Raw genomic sequence first — 18,168 nt, 5'->3', positions numbered from 1 at the left:
TAGCTTGGAATCACTACGAATATGACATTCTGCAATCATACTAAGAACAGAGACAATTCCCCACAGGAAACCTTATTCTTTAAAGAGGAAAGGGCTACTCTTCCAATCTCTTCTCCCGCACTGCTGAATGGCAATGATGGGGAGGGAAGCAGCTAAGTGTATTTCATGAAAAGATACACAGGAAGTTCTACTTTGCTTTGGTTTTAATGATTAGAACTTGAAAACAGATCAGGCACTTTTAGGACAGTCTATGGGTTACTCCCATAGACTAATAATCTTTGGTTTTGCTAACCTTAGAAAGACTTCCTTTTGTTTAGAAACTGAATTATGTTAAACAATTACGTATAAGAACTACTAAGTAGTTCTTAGTAGTATAAAATAATCAAGCTATTCCCCACTTCGATTTCTGAATTCAGAAGTTGAGACAAGCTACAGGCTGGGATAATTACTAGTGCTACTGGACTCAGTAGCTCTGTGGAGTCACAGCTGCAAAATTCCACATTCATACCACACCTGGCTGGGAGGAAAGTAGCCAAATAATGAACCCCCAGTAGTCTAGCATATACTTAAGCTGGAGATCCCAGAAGTCTCAGAAAGAATAGCTTTGGTCTAGTGGACAGGAATAAGCTTTCCCATAACTGGGATCAGGAACGAGCCATAAATCCAGCGATTTAGTTGGAGAGCCTTTGGAGACCCAATTTGTTAAAATGGCTTCCTGTGAAAAACACAGATCACAGTAAGTCTTCCTGCTCATTTAATCCTATTCAATATCATGGCAAGAGACATTTTGTAAAAATACACCAAAGCTATTCAGCTGGTCTGCAAATTCTGCTATTACGCTTACATCACATACTCTTGTTCCTAGAAATTACTAATCATAAGGCATCTCCCAAGCAGGGAGGAAAAGGAGAAGAAAATGAATTATTCATATAAAATGATTCTTTGGAAGACTGAAGTCTGACAGAACCATGTTTATACATGAAGATCAAAGAAATGCAAGTCCTTTCCTAAGTCTGGAAAGGGATTTTATACGTTCCTCTGGCTTGAAGGCAGACAGTTTTGACCACTCAAACATGACAGTAAGAGAATCATGACTACTCTAAGATGCGAAGTATTACCAATTGCTAATTGAAAATGTAAGCTTATTTTCTCTCTTCTTTCATGTGCAAGCACTATGGTATGATTTTTTTCAACCTCTGAAAAATTAACAAGGAACATGTGAATTTAGAACGGGAACCTAAAGCAAGTCACAATATTGTAAAAATAATATACACAGAAACAAACTGTATTTAAACTAATCCCCTAACTTCTCCTGTTGTATCAATGCAATACATGGGTTTCCTCCAATGACATAAAAAAAAAAATTAATAATGTAATACATAACTATTCACACTCTCCCCACACTGAAAAGATAGAGAGATATTTCTCTCTTCAGGTACATCTGCAAGAACTTAAAAAAATAAACTGGGAAAAGCATGTGCAAGGTAAATAATGCCTAGTTTGTTGGAAAATAGTACATCAAAACTTAAAATCATTTTATACTGGAAAGTAGTTAACTTCAGTCAGACTGCAATTGACTAGAATACATCGAGGCAGTTATACATGTCAACATTAGTTGTAGGATTTCAGAATCTTAGAGAAGTCTCGGAGCTTTTCCAGCTCCTATGCAGTATGAAACTTTGCCAGATTAACACAATAGTCACCTGCACTTAAAAGGTACAAACATATTTCACTATGTAAAAACATACATGTATGCCTGCATATCATGTGCACACTTACTATATGTATATGTCTATAAAAAACATTGCTGATGCAAAACTGTTTTTTATTAATTTTTTATATATATAAATGTGTCTATAAACAATGTGATTGCGCAAGTAGTTTGAAAAAACTCTGGAGTGCTTCTGGGAAGGAATACTATCTTCTGGCTAACCACAGGGTGATGCTATTGCACTTATTGTTGAACTCCAAAGCTTTCTTCTATTATGAAACAGATGGCATGCAAAGCACACCCTATAAAGCACACTACAGAACCTGTTATAAATAAGAGGGATTACTTTCCCTCCAGTTGATGTAATCTTTTTGGATTTCAGCAAAGCTTTCAATACTGTTTCTCAAAGTATCCTTCTGGACAAAACATCCGGCCAGCATACAGCTAGACAAGTACATAATATGATGGGTGAACAACTGGTTGATGGGTCAGGCTCAAAGGGTTTATTTAGTAAATGGGGTAATGTCAGGCTGGTGGCCAGTCACTGGTGGGGTTGTCTAGGGCTCCATTTTAGGGCCACTTGTCATTAACGTTTTCATAAACGACTTGGAACTAGGACTGAAAGGTATGCTAGTTAAGATGGCTGATGACACTAAATTGGGAGGGGTCATTTAGTCCCTGGAGGGTAAAGAGGCTTTGCAGAGAGATGTTGTTGACAAAATAGAGGGCTGGGCAATCACCAACTGCATGAAATTCAACAAGAGCAAGTGCCAGATTCTGCACCTGAGACATGGCAACCCTGGCTGTACGCACAGTCTGGGGTGACAAGAGGTTGGGGAACAGCCGCACAGAAAGGTATCTGGGGGTTCTGGTCGACAAGAAGTTGAACATGAGCCAGCAGCATGCCCTGGCAGCCAGGAGGGCCAACTGTACCCTGGGGTGCTTCAGGCATGGCATCGCTAGCTGGTCGAGGGAATGGACTGTCCTGCTCTGCACTGGTGCAGCCTGACCTCGAGTACCACATGCAGGTTGGGGCACAGGAATATAAGAAAGGCATAAAACTATTAGCCTCCAAAGGAGAGCAACAATAATTGTAAGGGCCTAGAGGGCAAGAGGTGTGAAGTCCCTTGGTTTGCTCAGCCCAGAGCAGAGCAGGCCGAGGGGAGGCCTCATGGCGGCCTGCAGCTCCCTCACAAGGGGAGCGGAGGGGCAGGCGCTGAGCTCTGCTCTCTGGGCACAGCGACAGGACCCGAGGGAACGGCATGGAGCTGGGACAGGGGAGGGTCAGGCTGGGTGTTAGGGAAAGGTTCTGCACCCAGAGGGTGGTCGGGCACTGGGACAGGCTCCCCAGGGCGGTGGTCAAGGCAACGAGCCTGCTGGAGTTCAAGAAGCGTTTGGACAACGCTCTCAGACACATGGGCTGATTTTTGGGTGGTCCTGTGTGGCCCCAAGTACTGTAGTCAACGTCCTTGCAGGTCCCTTCCAACTCAGGATATTACTTGAATCTATGGTGACATATCTTAGAGACACATTTCAAGAGGTTAACCTGACTTCATTTCCATGCTTACCTCAGGATGCTCATAGCTGAGTTCACAGTTACAGCTCATGAAGTGCAGCTTTTCCAAATGGGATTTGAGTACATACTCAGAATCTCATTAAACTTCATCTAGCTTTCATTTCATAACTTGGAATATCTTAGAAATATCTTTAAAACTTAAAACAGTTTACTTTTAGAGTGAACAATATTCTAGCTTTACTCCACTTACAAACGAAGTATCTGCCTCTGCAGATCACCTTTACTTCTGCATACACATCCGCTGACACAGAATACAATGTCCCAAGCAATCCACATCCTCTTTCAACCTTGGGCCAAACATCACTTAAGTTTGCATACCTTTCTAACACTGCTCTTTTTATATATCTTCTTTCCAGTATTAAAGTCATCGCATGTGGCTCCTACAGAACACTGCAGAACTGAACACAAGTCCATTCAAAACCCTCCTCAACCTCACTCAGCCTAATGTTAACCAGAACTCGGAGCCAAAGCTCTACCTTTACCTGCTTTACTTGGCAACTTAAAAGAAACATTGTATCTAAAAATAGGTTTCTTCATAGCTTATAGCTAGTATTATTTTTTTTTACATACTGAGTTTCTGCAGGTTTGAAAAGGACCTTAGGGCATCACCTGCCAACCAAATCATGCTTTTCTCTGAAACCACCTCCTCCCTTGGTTTTCTCTATTTTTTGTTCAACTATTCATTTATTCCTCTTAGCTGCTCCTTCAGAGTATTGTTCAACATATCCACAGACATTGGAGGCACCACCTTTATCGTGGAGACCTCCCTTTTGCCCATCTATCAGAGAAAATCCAGTACTGTGGGATCCTTCTCCACAACCAAGACTCCTGACCATTAAGATAACAATACAGTGCAACTCCTTCTGCAGCACAACACAAATACACTACGTAGCCACACACTGCCTGGTTTCTGCTTCAGGTCTCATTGCACCTCTCTTTCCAGGTCCTGCCTTCAAAGAGTTGAAGAGAGAGTTCACAGTATTCTTAGAATACATGTAATTAAGGAGTTCTCTCTGCTCTGATTTTTTTAAGAGCTGCTCCTACAGGTACAGTATAGAATCTGACAAACAGTATCACAATACAGTACAATAGGTTAGTTTGCTGTGAGAACTTAGCTTCCAAGATGCTCCAGACAAGGACTGTTTTGTGTCCCTTGAGAAGATTGTATGGCACTGCCCCAGGACTGGAGCTTACTGTGTGGGAAGAAAGCACAGCTAATTTTCGACTGCTTGACCAATGCCCAGCCCAGCTGAGTCAAGACTCCCACATCTTAAAGGAAGCTATAAAAGGATATGACAGGAAATATATATATATATTTTATATATATATAAAGTATCTCTCATTAAATCACAGAATCACAGAATCACAGAATCGTCTAGGTTGGAAGAGACCTCCAAGATCATCTAGTCCAACCTCAGCCCTAACACTAACAAGTCCTACACTAAACCATATCACTAAGGGCTACATCTAAACGTCTTTTAAAGACCTCCAGGGATGGTGACTCAACCACTTCCCTGGGCAGTCCATTCCAGTGCCTAACAACCCTTTCAGTAAAGAAGTTCTTCCTAACATCCAACCTAAACATCCCCTGGCGCAACTTTAGCCCATTCCCCCTCATCCTGTCACCAGGCACGTGGGAGAATAGACCAATCCCCACCTCGCTACAGCCTCCTTTAAGGTACCTATAGAGAGCGATAAGGTCTCCCCTGAGCCTCCTCTTCTCCAGGCTAAACAACCCCAGCTCCCTCAGCCGCTCCTCGTAAGACTTGTTCTCCAGACCCCTCACCAGCTTCGTTGCCCTTCTCTGGACTCTCTCGAGCACCTCCATGTCCTTCTTGTAGCAAGGGGCCCAAAACTGAACACAGTACTCGAGGTGCGGCCTCACCAGAGCCGAGTACAGGGGGACAATCACCTCCCTAGACCTGCTGGCCACACTGCTTCTTATGCAAGCCAGGATGCTGTTGGCCTTCTTGGCCACCTGAGCACACTGCTGGCTCATATTCAGCTGCCTATCAACCAGTACTCCCAGGTCCTTCTCTGCCAGGCAGCTTTCCAACCACTCATCTCCCAGCCTGTAGCTCTGCTTGGGGTTGTTACGCCCCAGGTGCAGGACCCGGCTCTTGGCCTTGTTGAACTTCATGCAGTTGACCTCAGCCCATCGGTCCAGCCTATCCAGATCCTCCTGCAGAGCCTTCCTTCCCTCGAGCAGATCGACACACGCACCTAACTTGCTGTCATCTGCAAACTTACTGAGGGTGCACTCGATCCCCTCATCCAGGTCATCGATAAAGTTATTAAAGAGGACCGGCCCCAGCACTGAGCCCTGGGGGACTCCACTAGTAACCGGCCTCCAACTGGATTTGGCTCCATTCACCACAACTCTTTGGGCCCGGCCATCCAGCCAGTTTTTAACCCAACAAAGCGTACGCCAGTCCAAGCCATAAGCAGCCAGTTTCTTGAGGAGAATGTTGTGGGAAACGGTGTCAAAAGCCTTACTGAAGTCAAGGTAGACCACATCCACAGCCTTCCCCTCATCTACCAAGCGCATCACTTGGTCATAGAAGGAGATCAGGTTTGTCAAGCAGGACCTACCTTTCATAAACCCATGCTGACTGGGCCTGATCGCCTGGTTGCCCTGCAAGTGCCGCGTGATGACATTCAAGATAATCTGTTCCATGAGCTTCCCTGGCACTGAGGTCAAGCTAACAGGCCTATAGTTCCCCGGGTCTACCCTCCGGCCCTTCTTGTAGATGGGCGTCACATTTGCTAGCCGCCAGTCGACTGGGACCTCCCCTGATAGCCAGGACTGCCAATAAATGATGGAAAGCGGCTTGGCCAGCTCCTCCGCCAGTTAGCTCAGTACCCTCGGGTGGATCCCATCCGGCCCCATCGACTTGCGTACATCCAAGTGTCGTAGCAGGTCGCCAACCATTTCCTCGTGGATAGCGAGGGTCACATCCTGCTCCCCATCCCCTTCCACCAGCTCAGGGTACCAGGTATCCAGAGAACAACCAGTCTTGCCGCTAAAGACTGAGGCAAAGAAAGCATTGAGCACCCCAGCCTTTTCCTCATCTTTTGTAACTAAGTTTCCCCCCGCATCCAGTAAGTAGCAATCTGTTCTCTCCACATGTCATTCACATGACTAAATGGCTATCAACCTTCCTATAGAGCCTTTGCTCTACACTTCTTTAAAAGCATGAAGGATAACCATAGTTGACTACATGCTCACTTTCGCTCAAATGGTGTTATTACATTGCTGAGGCAAAAGGTAATTCAATTATCAATTATAAAGGTTAAAATGATTAAACTATAATTGTGTAATTATTAGGAAGCCTGTGGAACAGGTAAAGGTTGCACATGTTAACTCAGCACTTCCGCACCACTATATTACTAGATTTGTTTGAAACATAATTGGTTTGAATTGCTTAACTATGGAATAAGTACAAAAAATAATAAAAATATAAACGTATTTAGCATCTAAGGGATCTATGCATACCAGTGCAATCCAACTTCAAAAGTGACTTTCCAGAAATATTATGAAATGAATTACCTGAAGAATACAAATCCACAGTATAAAGAAGATTACATACCACCTCTTAACATTAAATGTGTTTTTTTTCCTAACCAAGCAGCAGAACTTCCAAGAACAGTCATTCTTCCCACTAATACTAAGCCTACAGAAAGATGTCAATGAAGTTTTAAACCATCATGTTCTTCATATGTTGCATCAACTGAATAACGTACAACAACATAGAAATCCCGTCATCACAGTGGGTTCCATGACAGTGCGTTGTCTCCTTACTGTACAAGTGATTTTCATGTTTAGAGGGTACTGTGCGTCAAACTAGGGAAGTCAAAAGGGAAATGGAGTCATAAACTGGGTCTTGGGCTTCCCTGATTCTGCTAACTCAGCTCTGAACCATAGTACAAGTGGGCCTCAACACCATAGTACACCGGTAGCTTGGTTTAGTTGCTAACATTAAGCCAGCTATAACGCAAAGCAAGGAAGACTGCAAAACAGTAAGCATAACTTTATACAGCTTTATATATTCTTCAGAAACGTGCTGCAATATTTATCTATTTGTGGGACTCTTTTTTCTCTACCAGGAAAAAAAAACAACACACCACATAGACTTCTTCACCAAAAAAAGTTCCAAGCATCATCTAATGCAATTCATCTTTCCAACTATTAATACACCATACCTGCAAAACACTTTCCAGTTTGGTTCTCTCCTTAAGAAGCAATTCATATTCATCCTTGCATTTTCTGAGAATATCATCCTTTTCATTTGCAAGTCTTTGCTGTTGTTCTTTCCACTTCTGTTGAGCAATATGAAACGCTTTCTCAGTCTCTACCACTTTCTGCTGAAGTTTTTCATTCAATACTATTGTTTTCAGAAAAAGAGAAAGACAAGTACTACTGCTAAGCATGTTCAGAAAACAACAGTATAACATATGTTGGTTTATCTGTATACTGTGATATTTTGTAGAACATTAGAACATTAACATTTTGAGCACTGGAGAACACCACTTCCTCAATAAAGAAAAAATAAAATTTTGAGTTTCTGTAGTATCTTTCACACAAGGACATAAGAATGCGTCACAGATTTTTATAAACTGAAATCCTTCTCCTCTTGGAAAAGACTGAAAACCTGAGATAACTCTTTCAAGTGAGGTCTTTATAGCACAGAGGACAATTTCAGATTTCTACAGTACTTGGCCAGCTAATTTCCATATTTCTATCTGATAGATGCTGGTCTCTAGCATTTAACTTTAAGCTCAGTTAAAGACAATTAAAACCTATAAAGACATGCACCTGCCTAATAAAAGGAACTATAGGAAAACCTATAGGAAAACCTACTGAGTGATGCTCTTGAGATGCTGGAAGAAAAAGATGACATTCGGAAGAACCCGAATGGCCTCAAGTGCTGGGCCTATGTGAGCCTTATGAAGTTCAACAAGGCCAAGTGCAATGTCCTGCACCTGAGTCAGGGCAATCCTACGCATGAATACAGGCTGGATGATGAGTAGGTAGACAGCAGCCATGCAGAGGACTTGGGGCAGTGGTGGATAAAAAACTGAACACAAACTGGCAAACCATATCCAGAGCTGCATCAAAAGAAGCGTGACAAGCAGGTTGAGGGAGGTGATTCTCCCCCTCTGCTCAGCTCTTATGAGACCCCACCTGGAGCACTGCATTCAGCTCTGGGGCCCCCAACATAATAAGGACATGGACCTATTAAAACAGGTCCAGAGGAGGGCCACAAAGATGACCAGAGGGCTGGAGCACCTCTCCTGTGAAGACATGTTGAGATGGGATTGTTTAGCATAGAGAAGAGAAGGCTACAGAATGCTCTCATTGCAGCTTCCAGTACTTAAAGGGGGCCTACACGAAAGCTGGGGAGGGACTCTTTGTCAGGGAGTGTTGTAATAAGACATGGGGTAATGGCTTTAAACTGAAAGAGAGGAGATTTAGATCTGATGGTAGGAAGAAATCCTTCACTCAGAGGGTGGCGAGGCACTGGCACAGGTTGCCCAGAGAAGCTGTGAATGCCCCATCCTTGGAGGTGTTCAAGGCCAAATTGCATGGGGCTTAGAGAAACCTGGTCTAGACGGTGGTGTCCCTGCCATATGGGCAGGGTTGGAACCAGATGGTGTTTAAGCTCCATTCCAATCCAAGCCATTCAATGATTCTACAAGCCAAGGCTGGTTAGGCTAGTAAGAAAAGGCTTGGCTTTTCCAAGGAAACTTAGTGCTGCCCCAAAGATTTAAACCTTCAGCCCTGCAAATGCCCTGAGATAGGGGAATATTGTATATGCTCTTCTGCAAAACCTTAAATGCTGTGGAAACCTTCATTACCTATGCCTACTAAGTGGTTTGACTAGGAACATGGTTTTATTTCACAAGCTGGCTTTTGGATGGAAGTATTTTCTATCAGGTTCTCACTTTTATGAACACAACTAAATGCACTGGCATTTCAGTGATCACCACTTTCTAACAGTTTTTTATTTCAAATTCATCTGAGTTTTCTGAAAATTCTTCCCACCTGAAGAAGAGCAAAACAAACAAAAGAGGCACATTAAGACAACATAGAGAATCAGTGGACAAAACAATGAGAAAGGACTGTAAGATGGCAGAAAATCAAGACTCACTGAGAACAGTAGAAAAACAATTTGGAGGAAATACTGAGGAGGCCTACAGGCCACAAACAAGCCCTTCTCTCCAAGCTGCTAAATCACAGAATCACAGAATTGTAGGGGTTGGAAGGGACCTCAAGAGACCATCAGGTCCAACCCCCCTGCCAAAGGAGGTTCCCTAGAGCAGGCTGCCCAGGTAGGCGTCCAGACGGGCCTTGAATATCTCCAGAGAAGGAGACTCCACAACCTCCCTGGGCAGCCTGTTCCAGTGCTCCGTCACCCTCACCGTGAAGAAATTCTTTCGCGTGTTGGTGCGGAACTTTCTGTGATCCATTTTGTGGCCATTACCCCTTGTCCTGTCCCCACAAACCACTGAAAAGAGGTTGGCCAAATCCCTCTGCCTCCCACACCTCAGGTATTTATACACATTGATGAGATCCCCTCCCAGTCTTCTTTTCACCAGGCTGAACAGACCCAGGTCTCTCAGCCTTTCCTCATAGGGGAGATGCTCCAGGCCCTGTATCATCTTTGTGGCCCTCCGCTGGGCTCTTCCCAGGAGTTCCCTGTATTTTTTGTACCGGGGAGCCCAGAACTGGACACAGTACTCCAGGTGAGGCCTGACCAGGGCAGAGCAGAGGGGGAGGATCACCTCCCTTGACCTGCTGGCCACGCTCCTTTTAATGCATGCCAGGATCCCATTGGCCCTCTTGGCCACCAGGGCACACTGCTGGCTCATGGCCAACCTGTCGTCCACCAGGACCCCCAGGTCCTTCTCCACAGAGCTCCTCTCCAGCAGGTCATCCCCCAGCCTGTACTGATACATGCGGTTGTTCCTTCCCACGTGCAGGACTCTACACTTGCTCTTGTTAAACCTCATTTGGTTACTTCCTGCCCACCTCTCCAGCCTGTCCAGGTCTCGCTGAATGGCGGCACAACCTTCTGGCATGTCAGCCACTCCTCCCAGCTTTGTGTCATCGGCGTACTTGCTGAGGGCGGACACTACTCCCTCATCAAGGTTGTTGATGAAGATGTTGAACAGGACCGGACCCAGCACCGACCCCTGGGGAACGCCGCTAGTCACAGGTCTCCAGCCAGACTCTGCGCCGTCAATCACCACCCTCTGAGCTTGGCCAGTCAGCCAGTTCTCAGCCCACCTTACTGTCCACTCCTCTACCCCACACTTTCTCAGCTTTGCTATCAGGATGTCATGGGAGACAGTATCGAAAGCCTTGCTAAAGTCAAGGTAGATGACATCCACTGCTCTCCCCCCATCTACCCAGCTGGTGATGTCATCACAGAAGGCAACGAGGTTGGTCGAGCACAACTTCCCCTTGGTGAATCCATGCTGACTACTCCTCATAACCTTCTCCTCTTCCAATTGCTTGGAGATAGCATCCAGAACAAGCTGTTCCAACACCTTTCCAGGGACAGAGGTGAGACTGACTGGCCTGTAGTTTCCCGGATCCTCCTTCTTGCCCTTCTTGAAGACCGGAGTGACATTGGCTATCCTCCAGTCTTCAGGCACCTCTCCTCTTCTCCAGGACCTTTCAAAGATGATTGAGAGCAGTCCGACGATCACCTCTGCCAACTCCCTTAGCACACGTGGATGCATCCCATCGGGGCCCATGGATTTGTGTGCGTTGAGCCCACTCAGACGCACCCGAACCACTCCCTCGTCAACCTCCCTCGCCCTCCATTTCCCAGATCCTTTCTCCTCCCTCCAGGGTCCAGGAGTCCTGGGGGGGGGAGTCCTTGAAGCAAAGACTGAAGCAAAGAAAGCATTCAGTATCTCTGCCTTCTCGGCGTCTCCCGTTACCAGGACACTCCCCTCGTTCAGCAAGGTACCCACATTATCCCTAGTCTTCCTTTTACTGTTTACATACTTAAAAAAAAACTTCTTATTATCCTTTATCTCTTCTGCAAGCTTCATCTCTAGGTGCTCTTTAGCCTTCCTCGTCGCGTCCCTGCAGGCCCTGACAACACTTCTATACTCCTCCCAAGAGGACAGGCCCTTTTTCCACATTTCATAGACCTTCCTCTTCCTTTTGATCTTGTCGATGAGCTCCTTGCTCATCCACGCAGGTTTCGTGCCCCCCTTCCCTGATTTCCTACTCTTAGGGATGCATCGATCCGGAGCTTGGAAGAAGTGCTGTTTAAACGTTGCCCAGCTCTCACAAGCACTCTTGCCTTCTAGCAACCTAGCCCATGAGATACCCCCAAGCAAGTCCCGGAAGAGGTCGAAGTTGGCTCTTCGGAAGTCCAGGGTGGCAATCCTGCTTATTGCCTTACTTCTTCCACCAAGTCCTGTCTTGAATTCCAGCATCTCATGGTTGCTGCATCCCAAGCTGCCCCCAGCCTTCACATCCCTAACAAGCCCATCCCTGTTGGTAAGGACAAGGTCCAGAAGCACCCCCCACCTCGTCAGCTCCTCCACCACCTGCGTCAGAAAATTATCTTCAACGCATTGTAGGAACCGTTTGGACTGCGCATGCCTGGCCGAGTTGCTTACCCAACAGATGCCTGGATATTTGAAGTCCCCCATGAAAACCAGTGCCCAGGATCGTGAGGCTACTACCAGCTGCTTGTAGACGGCCTCATCGACCTCCTCCTCCTCCTGATCTGGTGACCTGTAGTACACCCCCACAACAGTGTCCCCCATACCAGCCCACCCCTTAATTCTCACCCACAAGCTCTCCACTTGTCCTTTGCCGTCCCCCAGGTGGAGCTGGTTACACTCTAATTGCTCCCTCACATAAAGGGTAACCCCACCCCCGTGCTTCCCCAGCCTGTCTTTCCTAAAGAGGACATAGCCCTCCATGACAGCTTTCCAGTCATGCGAGCTGTCCCACCACATCTCTGTGATCACGATGAGACCGTGGCCCTGTGACCAAACACAGATCTCGAGCTCATCCTGTTTATTTCCCATGCTTTGCACACTGGTATACAGTGCCAGATGGGGACACACCACAGCACCAAATAACTGAATAAAGCTCCAAGTGACCAAAATAACTGAATAAAGCTCCAAGTGACCAAGGAAAACAAGTAGTAAACCAAAAACAGCAAAAGAACTGTGAAGCAACTTCATAATTATTTGACTTCTTCAGTGGCCGTTGCAGAGGAAAAAAAAAGCAGTTTGGGGAATTTCAACCAATTTAATTCATTGACAATTAACAGACTACTAAACACTGTTCCTTCCAATACCAGAAACAAACTAATATACTGACGCACAGAAAACGCCCCTTGTTTCTGCAAAATCTCTCTTACCTCCTTTTTGCTCTCCAGTCCTCTCACTGCATATTGCAATCAGCCCATTTGCTGAGGTGATGGGCAGTGCAGGAGATCAGGGTCAGTGCACTGTGATTCCTCCACCAGTGGTAGTCCCTTTTGAGTCCTACCTCTGTCTCTGCTTGGGCCATCACTGCTTTGGCCCCAGCCCTACTCTGTTCCTGCCTCTTCTTCCTTCTTCTTCTCTAGCCACCTCTCCCTCCTGCTGCTCTGGTGCTGTTTCTTTTTTCTTCTTTTTGCTTCCTCGCTGCATTTACCACCCTTTCTGGGCTACTTTTCCACAGAAGTACCACATACTTGCTGGTGGGCATGCTTTCCTGCTTGCTGGGTTCATCAGCTGTGGAGCTGACTAGAACATACCTCCTCCTGCACAGGTAACCAACAGCCCCATGCCCACCGTAGCAGCCAACAAATACAGCTTTTTCTAAATCATAAAGTATGTAACAACGTGAGATTTTAATTATTTTAAAATGCACATGCATACTGATCACTTCTAAAGCAGAACAGACTCAAAAACTGTCATGCAAATTAGCAATAATATGAACATGTAAAAGATAGCCTTCCTTTATGTAAGAAAGTAACACTTCTTGCAATAGTAGGGGAATCCTTAAAAAAGCCTTCTTCCATTTTGCAATCCCCAAAAAGCAATGTTTTACTTTGCCTTTTATTCTCCAGAGCAGTGGAAAAAAGGGAGTAAAAACTTCAGCTTTCTAATTATCTTAGAAATACCTGGTACAATATGTGTTTCCAAGTTTCCAAGTCTTCAGACCTTGGAAGAATAAGATCTACATTAGCAGCACTCTGAACTCTTCACTGAAAATCAAAGATTCATCAAACTCACAATTGTATCTCATGTACTAGGTTAAAAAGGTGTAATATTATATTGCCTCACCTTGATTACTGTGTGCAGTTTTGGGCACCACAGCACAAAAAGGATGTGAAACTATTGGAGAGTGTCCAGAGAAGAGCTACTAGGATGGTGAAGGGCCTAGAGGGGAAGATGTATGAGGAGCGGCTGAGGTCACTTGGCCTGTTCAGCCTGGAAAAGAGGAAACTGAGGGGACACCTCATCGCAGTCTACAGCTTCTTCACGAGGGGAAGTGGAGGGGCAGGCGCTGATCTATTCTCTTTAGTGACCGCCAATAGGACCCGTGGGAATGGTGTCAAGCTGTAATAGGGGAGGTTCAGGCTGCATATCAGGAAAAGGTTCTTCACTGAGAGGGTGGTTGCACACTGGAACAGGCTCCCCAGGGACACAGTCACGGCAGCAAGCCTGTTGGAGTTTAAGAAGCGTTTGGACTGTGCACTTAGTCACATGGTCTGAATTTTTGGGTAGACCTGTGTGGAGACTGGAGTTGGACTCCATGATCCTTGTGGGACCCTTCGAACTGGGGATATTCTATAATTCTAGGATTCTATTCTTACTTAGATAATTAAAGATGGACTTCACTTACTTGTAAGAATGAGAAATTTCACATAATCTGTTGAGAAGGATCAAGGAAATCTGAATTTCTGAATATAACACTAGTAGGAAAAAATGTCTAGGTAAAAACCTTCCCCTCTACATACTAATGTTATACTCCTTCCCCCAAATAGAATAACTCCACAACATACATGTTCTATTACCTATAACAAGAGAAACGAAGAGGATGAGAAGAATAGGAACTAGACATGAATAATGAAATACCTGAAGCCATTGAAGAGATGAAAGACAGAAGTTGCATGATGAGAAGTGCTGGAACAAAGTTGTCGGAAATAGTGCAAACAAATGAAATGGAGTGGTTTTTTTTTCCCAAAATGGGAATGAAGAACTGCTGGACATTGCAATAACCGGGACAGGTTAATCATGGGTTAACCATGATTACAATTCTGTACAAGGACAGCAGCAAAAGAGGGAATGGAAGACAAGGAGAAAAAATAAAAAGGGATGATAGGCTTAGGAGGTTAGTTTTAATTCACACAGGAACCAACAAGCACACCAGTTTACAAGAACAGATAGGTAAGAGAGATTAAAGAAAAACAGCAATAAGTAGAAAATTTAATCAAGTTACAGCACCTCATCTGTCTGCCCGACCTGTAACAGACTTCACCACTTATCAGCATTTGCTCTTCTGAAACTTACCTTGCAGCTCCACAAGCCTGGTTTTTACAGCACTTAATTCCTCTTCTGCATCATGCATTCTCAAATTAGCATCTTTTCTGGCAACTGCCAATTCATACTCCAGACTTTGTCGCACTGCCTCTCCTTTCTCAACTTCACACCGTAATTTGACAATCTGGATTTCATGGTTAGACAGCTAGAAAATAAGATTTGTTTCACAAAACTGGCAACAATGCTCCTTTAAATAAGCAGCATGTTACAAAAATATGCCTGCGGAGTATTTTCAGAAGATATTTTGAGTTGCATTTACAGCTACCTTCTTATTACACTTAAAAACTAGTCTTGCAAATGACAAAATCTGCATAAATATACTGTCATTGTTTTATATGCAAACTGGTCATATTCCTAGATCAAGTTCAGGTACTTAAAAGAAACACCTTCATTCTTTCAAAACTATTCCACCTTAAGAAAGTAAGTCATGATAGTGTCATCTTCTTGCACCTCAAAATTCAAAACTGCAGCTACCAAAACATTCTATTCAACAGGCAATTTTCTATCAATTTTCTTCAAATTTAACACTTTGAAGAACAGTTATGTTGGGATGCTAGGCTACTAAACCTCTAGTAACTGACAAGCATGCATATGAACATAAAGTTTAGTTCAATAAAGGTACCCAGTACTCAAACAGAATGCAGTTAAATTTAACAAACAACAAATTAAGAACGGAAAACTTTTCAAAAAGTGACCTCATCCAGATTAAGAAACACAGTCCCATCATTGTAAAATACAGATTTCGTCAGAATGTCTACAGAGTAGCCTCTTGACTGGAATGATATTGGTTGTAGGTAACTTGAGCACTCCCATTATATGTAACTATACTGTAAATAGAAAGAAACAGTCTCTCAAGTAGTTCATCTACTTAAAAAGCAACCTGACTGTGCAGTACAAACAACAGCAACATGGTACAGCACATTAATTTTGCTATGTACACCCAGTTTACGAATTCTCAATTTAAGAGGTTATTCTTCAAATCCAGATAGCTTCTGGTGCCCATTTTTACAGAATAACACCACAGCTGATGGGACAATGGAAGAAGAATGCAGCACAAGAGCAAGTTGCTGTGGGAGAAGCAGGAATCTCTTCATCTACGTACACACTCCAATAATAAATGAATGTGGAAAAGCAAACTTGGTTTACTGGCTCAATTTAACCCCAACAAAACCAACGACAACCTGCATCCATCACCCCCAGAAAACTGCTAAGAACAGAATTACCATCCATAGTAGTAATACTTCCACACTAGCACAGTTTAAAGCAGCACATCACTCCTCAGATTGGCATTAGTAAGTGTAGGGAAGTATTCCTAGTATCAAAACCTCTGCAGTTGATTACAACTACCACTGTACTCAGTGCTCACCTTTTCTTATGTATACAAATGCAAAAATTTTTAATCTATCTTAATTTGAGTATCAAAGTATTTTCTTGCTATTACCACTTCATTTCAATACTAATCTGCTACAATACCACCAGGAAAAATCTCTGTAATGCTGGTAAAGCAATCTCCCTGCGAATGAAGCTTTCATTAAACAATGCCAAGTGCTTGACAAACACTTCCACTGGAAGAGGCTCCCCAGGGAAGTAAGTGGTCATGGCCCCAGACCTGCCAAGGTTCCAGAAGCTTTTGGACAATGCACTGGGTCTGATTTTTGGGTGTTCTATGCAGACCCAGGAGCAGGACTAGATGATCCTTGTGGGTCTCTTCCAACTCAGGACATTCTATGATTCTATTCCACAACATTTGCACTTTATACATTTTGCTACAAATTCTGCAAAATAGCAAATTTGTACAAGGTAAGACAGTGCAAGACAATCAATGTCTTGCACCCTAGCTAGATAGGTAGATACCCTAGCTAGATTTGATGTACACAAACAAAAACAACCATGAGTCATAAAGCTAGCAAAATGATCTCCACAGAATTAAAATGCTACCCTAATATTCTGAAAAAATAAAAATAGAATAAAGAACTAAATACATTATTTTTATCAAGCTAGATTCAAGCTGTGGCATCTATCTTTTTGTGCCATTAGGCAATTTTATCTAACAAACTACTGGTGAAGGCAGAAATTTTCCTTGCAGAAAATTTGCACCAAGGTTGGAATGACTTTAATTATTAACAATGACAGGAGAGCCACTAAAACAGGTATGAGAGGTCTGTAGAGTGACACCTTTATTATTATTTTTCAGCTAATGACTGCACTTTCAACACATCATGCGAGAACATGATTTTAATGAAACAAGATTACATTTCTTAAAAGAGAAAAATAAAGCAAACAAAAAAAAACTTACTTCTTGATGGTGTTTAATGGCTATGTCTAATTTTTCTTTTTCGGCTTCATAGAGTTGCCATGCTAGATCTTCATCAGTGTCCAATTCTGATTCATCGCTATTTTTTAGTAACTGTGACTCATTCTTGGCACTATCTAGGCTGCAAAATATGAATGTTTTCAAAATACATGAATACTCCTTATAAATTTTAGTGGTCCCTTACTTCAATGATTAGTTTGTGAGGCAAAAATTCAAAACATTCACAAATTATGCCATGTAGTTGTTATCATACTATTGCTTTTTGAAAAAAGAGTTACATATAATTGCTTGTTATGCAGGATACGGGATGTAGCTCTAGGCACTGAAAATAGATATATGTTTTGTGTTTCCAAACGTTGATTTTAAAACGTGTTCTTCTATTGTTTTTCATTGTCTTTGTTATTGATTCTATAATCTTTCAAGATGCTTTCAAAACATCATTCCATCTCTTATTTATCTCCTGCAGTAGGGTTCTTTTTTTTAAAAAAAAAAAAAAGAAAAAGCATTTACTTACCATCCCAAAACCACCCCTATCATGTAACAAATGCACATATTTGGAATCAAAATAATCTTTACATATTTTTTGAAAGATGCATACATTTGCATTTCACATAAGCAACTGATTACTAACATAATAACTATTAAAGGTCTAGTCCTCTAAAATAGCTAATATGTTCATTTCAATTAGAATTTAATTTAACAGAAAAACTACTTGACAGCAGGATCAGTCCTTAGGAACCACAAGCAATATTAAAATAATAGAAACAAGTTTTTATACATAGACTGGAAATTGAGTACAAAAATGAACCTTTCATTAAAATACGCTAGTTTTATAATCTTGTGTGCAATTACTGTAATTTCAGGTTGGCCACTTTTAAATTTATTTCAAGAGTTAAAACTCAGTCTTCACATTTTATATATATGTATATAATATATATATATAGTAAATGTATATATATACACACGCTATACTATATTTACTATGTATATAAT

General features: G+C 43.0%; 1 protein-coding gene across 6 annotated transcripts in view; it reads right to left on the bottom strand.

Moving 5' to 3' along the window:
* CCDC171 (coiled-coil domain containing 171) overlaps positions 1-18,168 on the bottom strand; it is a 171,735-nt gene that overhangs the window by 149,580 nt on the left and 3,987 nt on the right. For all 6 annotated transcript variants that reach the window (XM_080573871.1, XM_080573875.1, XM_080573873.1 and 3 more), the window contains exons 3-5: positions 17,158-17,296; positions 14,832-15,006; positions 7,491-7,672 (exon numbers count right to left, since the gene is read on the bottom strand). In XM_080573871.1, the coding sequence (XP_080429997.1) occupies positions 7,491-7,672; positions 14,832-15,006; positions 17,158-17,296 (496 nt within the window). The remainder of the gene's footprint in view (positions 1-7,490; positions 7,673-14,831; positions 15,007-17,157; positions 17,297-18,168) is intronic.

The sequence above is a fragment of the Anser brachyrhynchus genome, assembly GCF_964034855.1.
Source record: "Anser brachyrhynchus genome assembly, chromosome: Z".
NCBI lineage: Eukaryota > Metazoa > Chordata > Aves > Anseriformes > Anatidae > Anser > Anser brachyrhynchus.
Note: the sequence above shows the minus strand (reverse complement) of the source record. Positions and strands in the feature narration are given on the sequence as shown.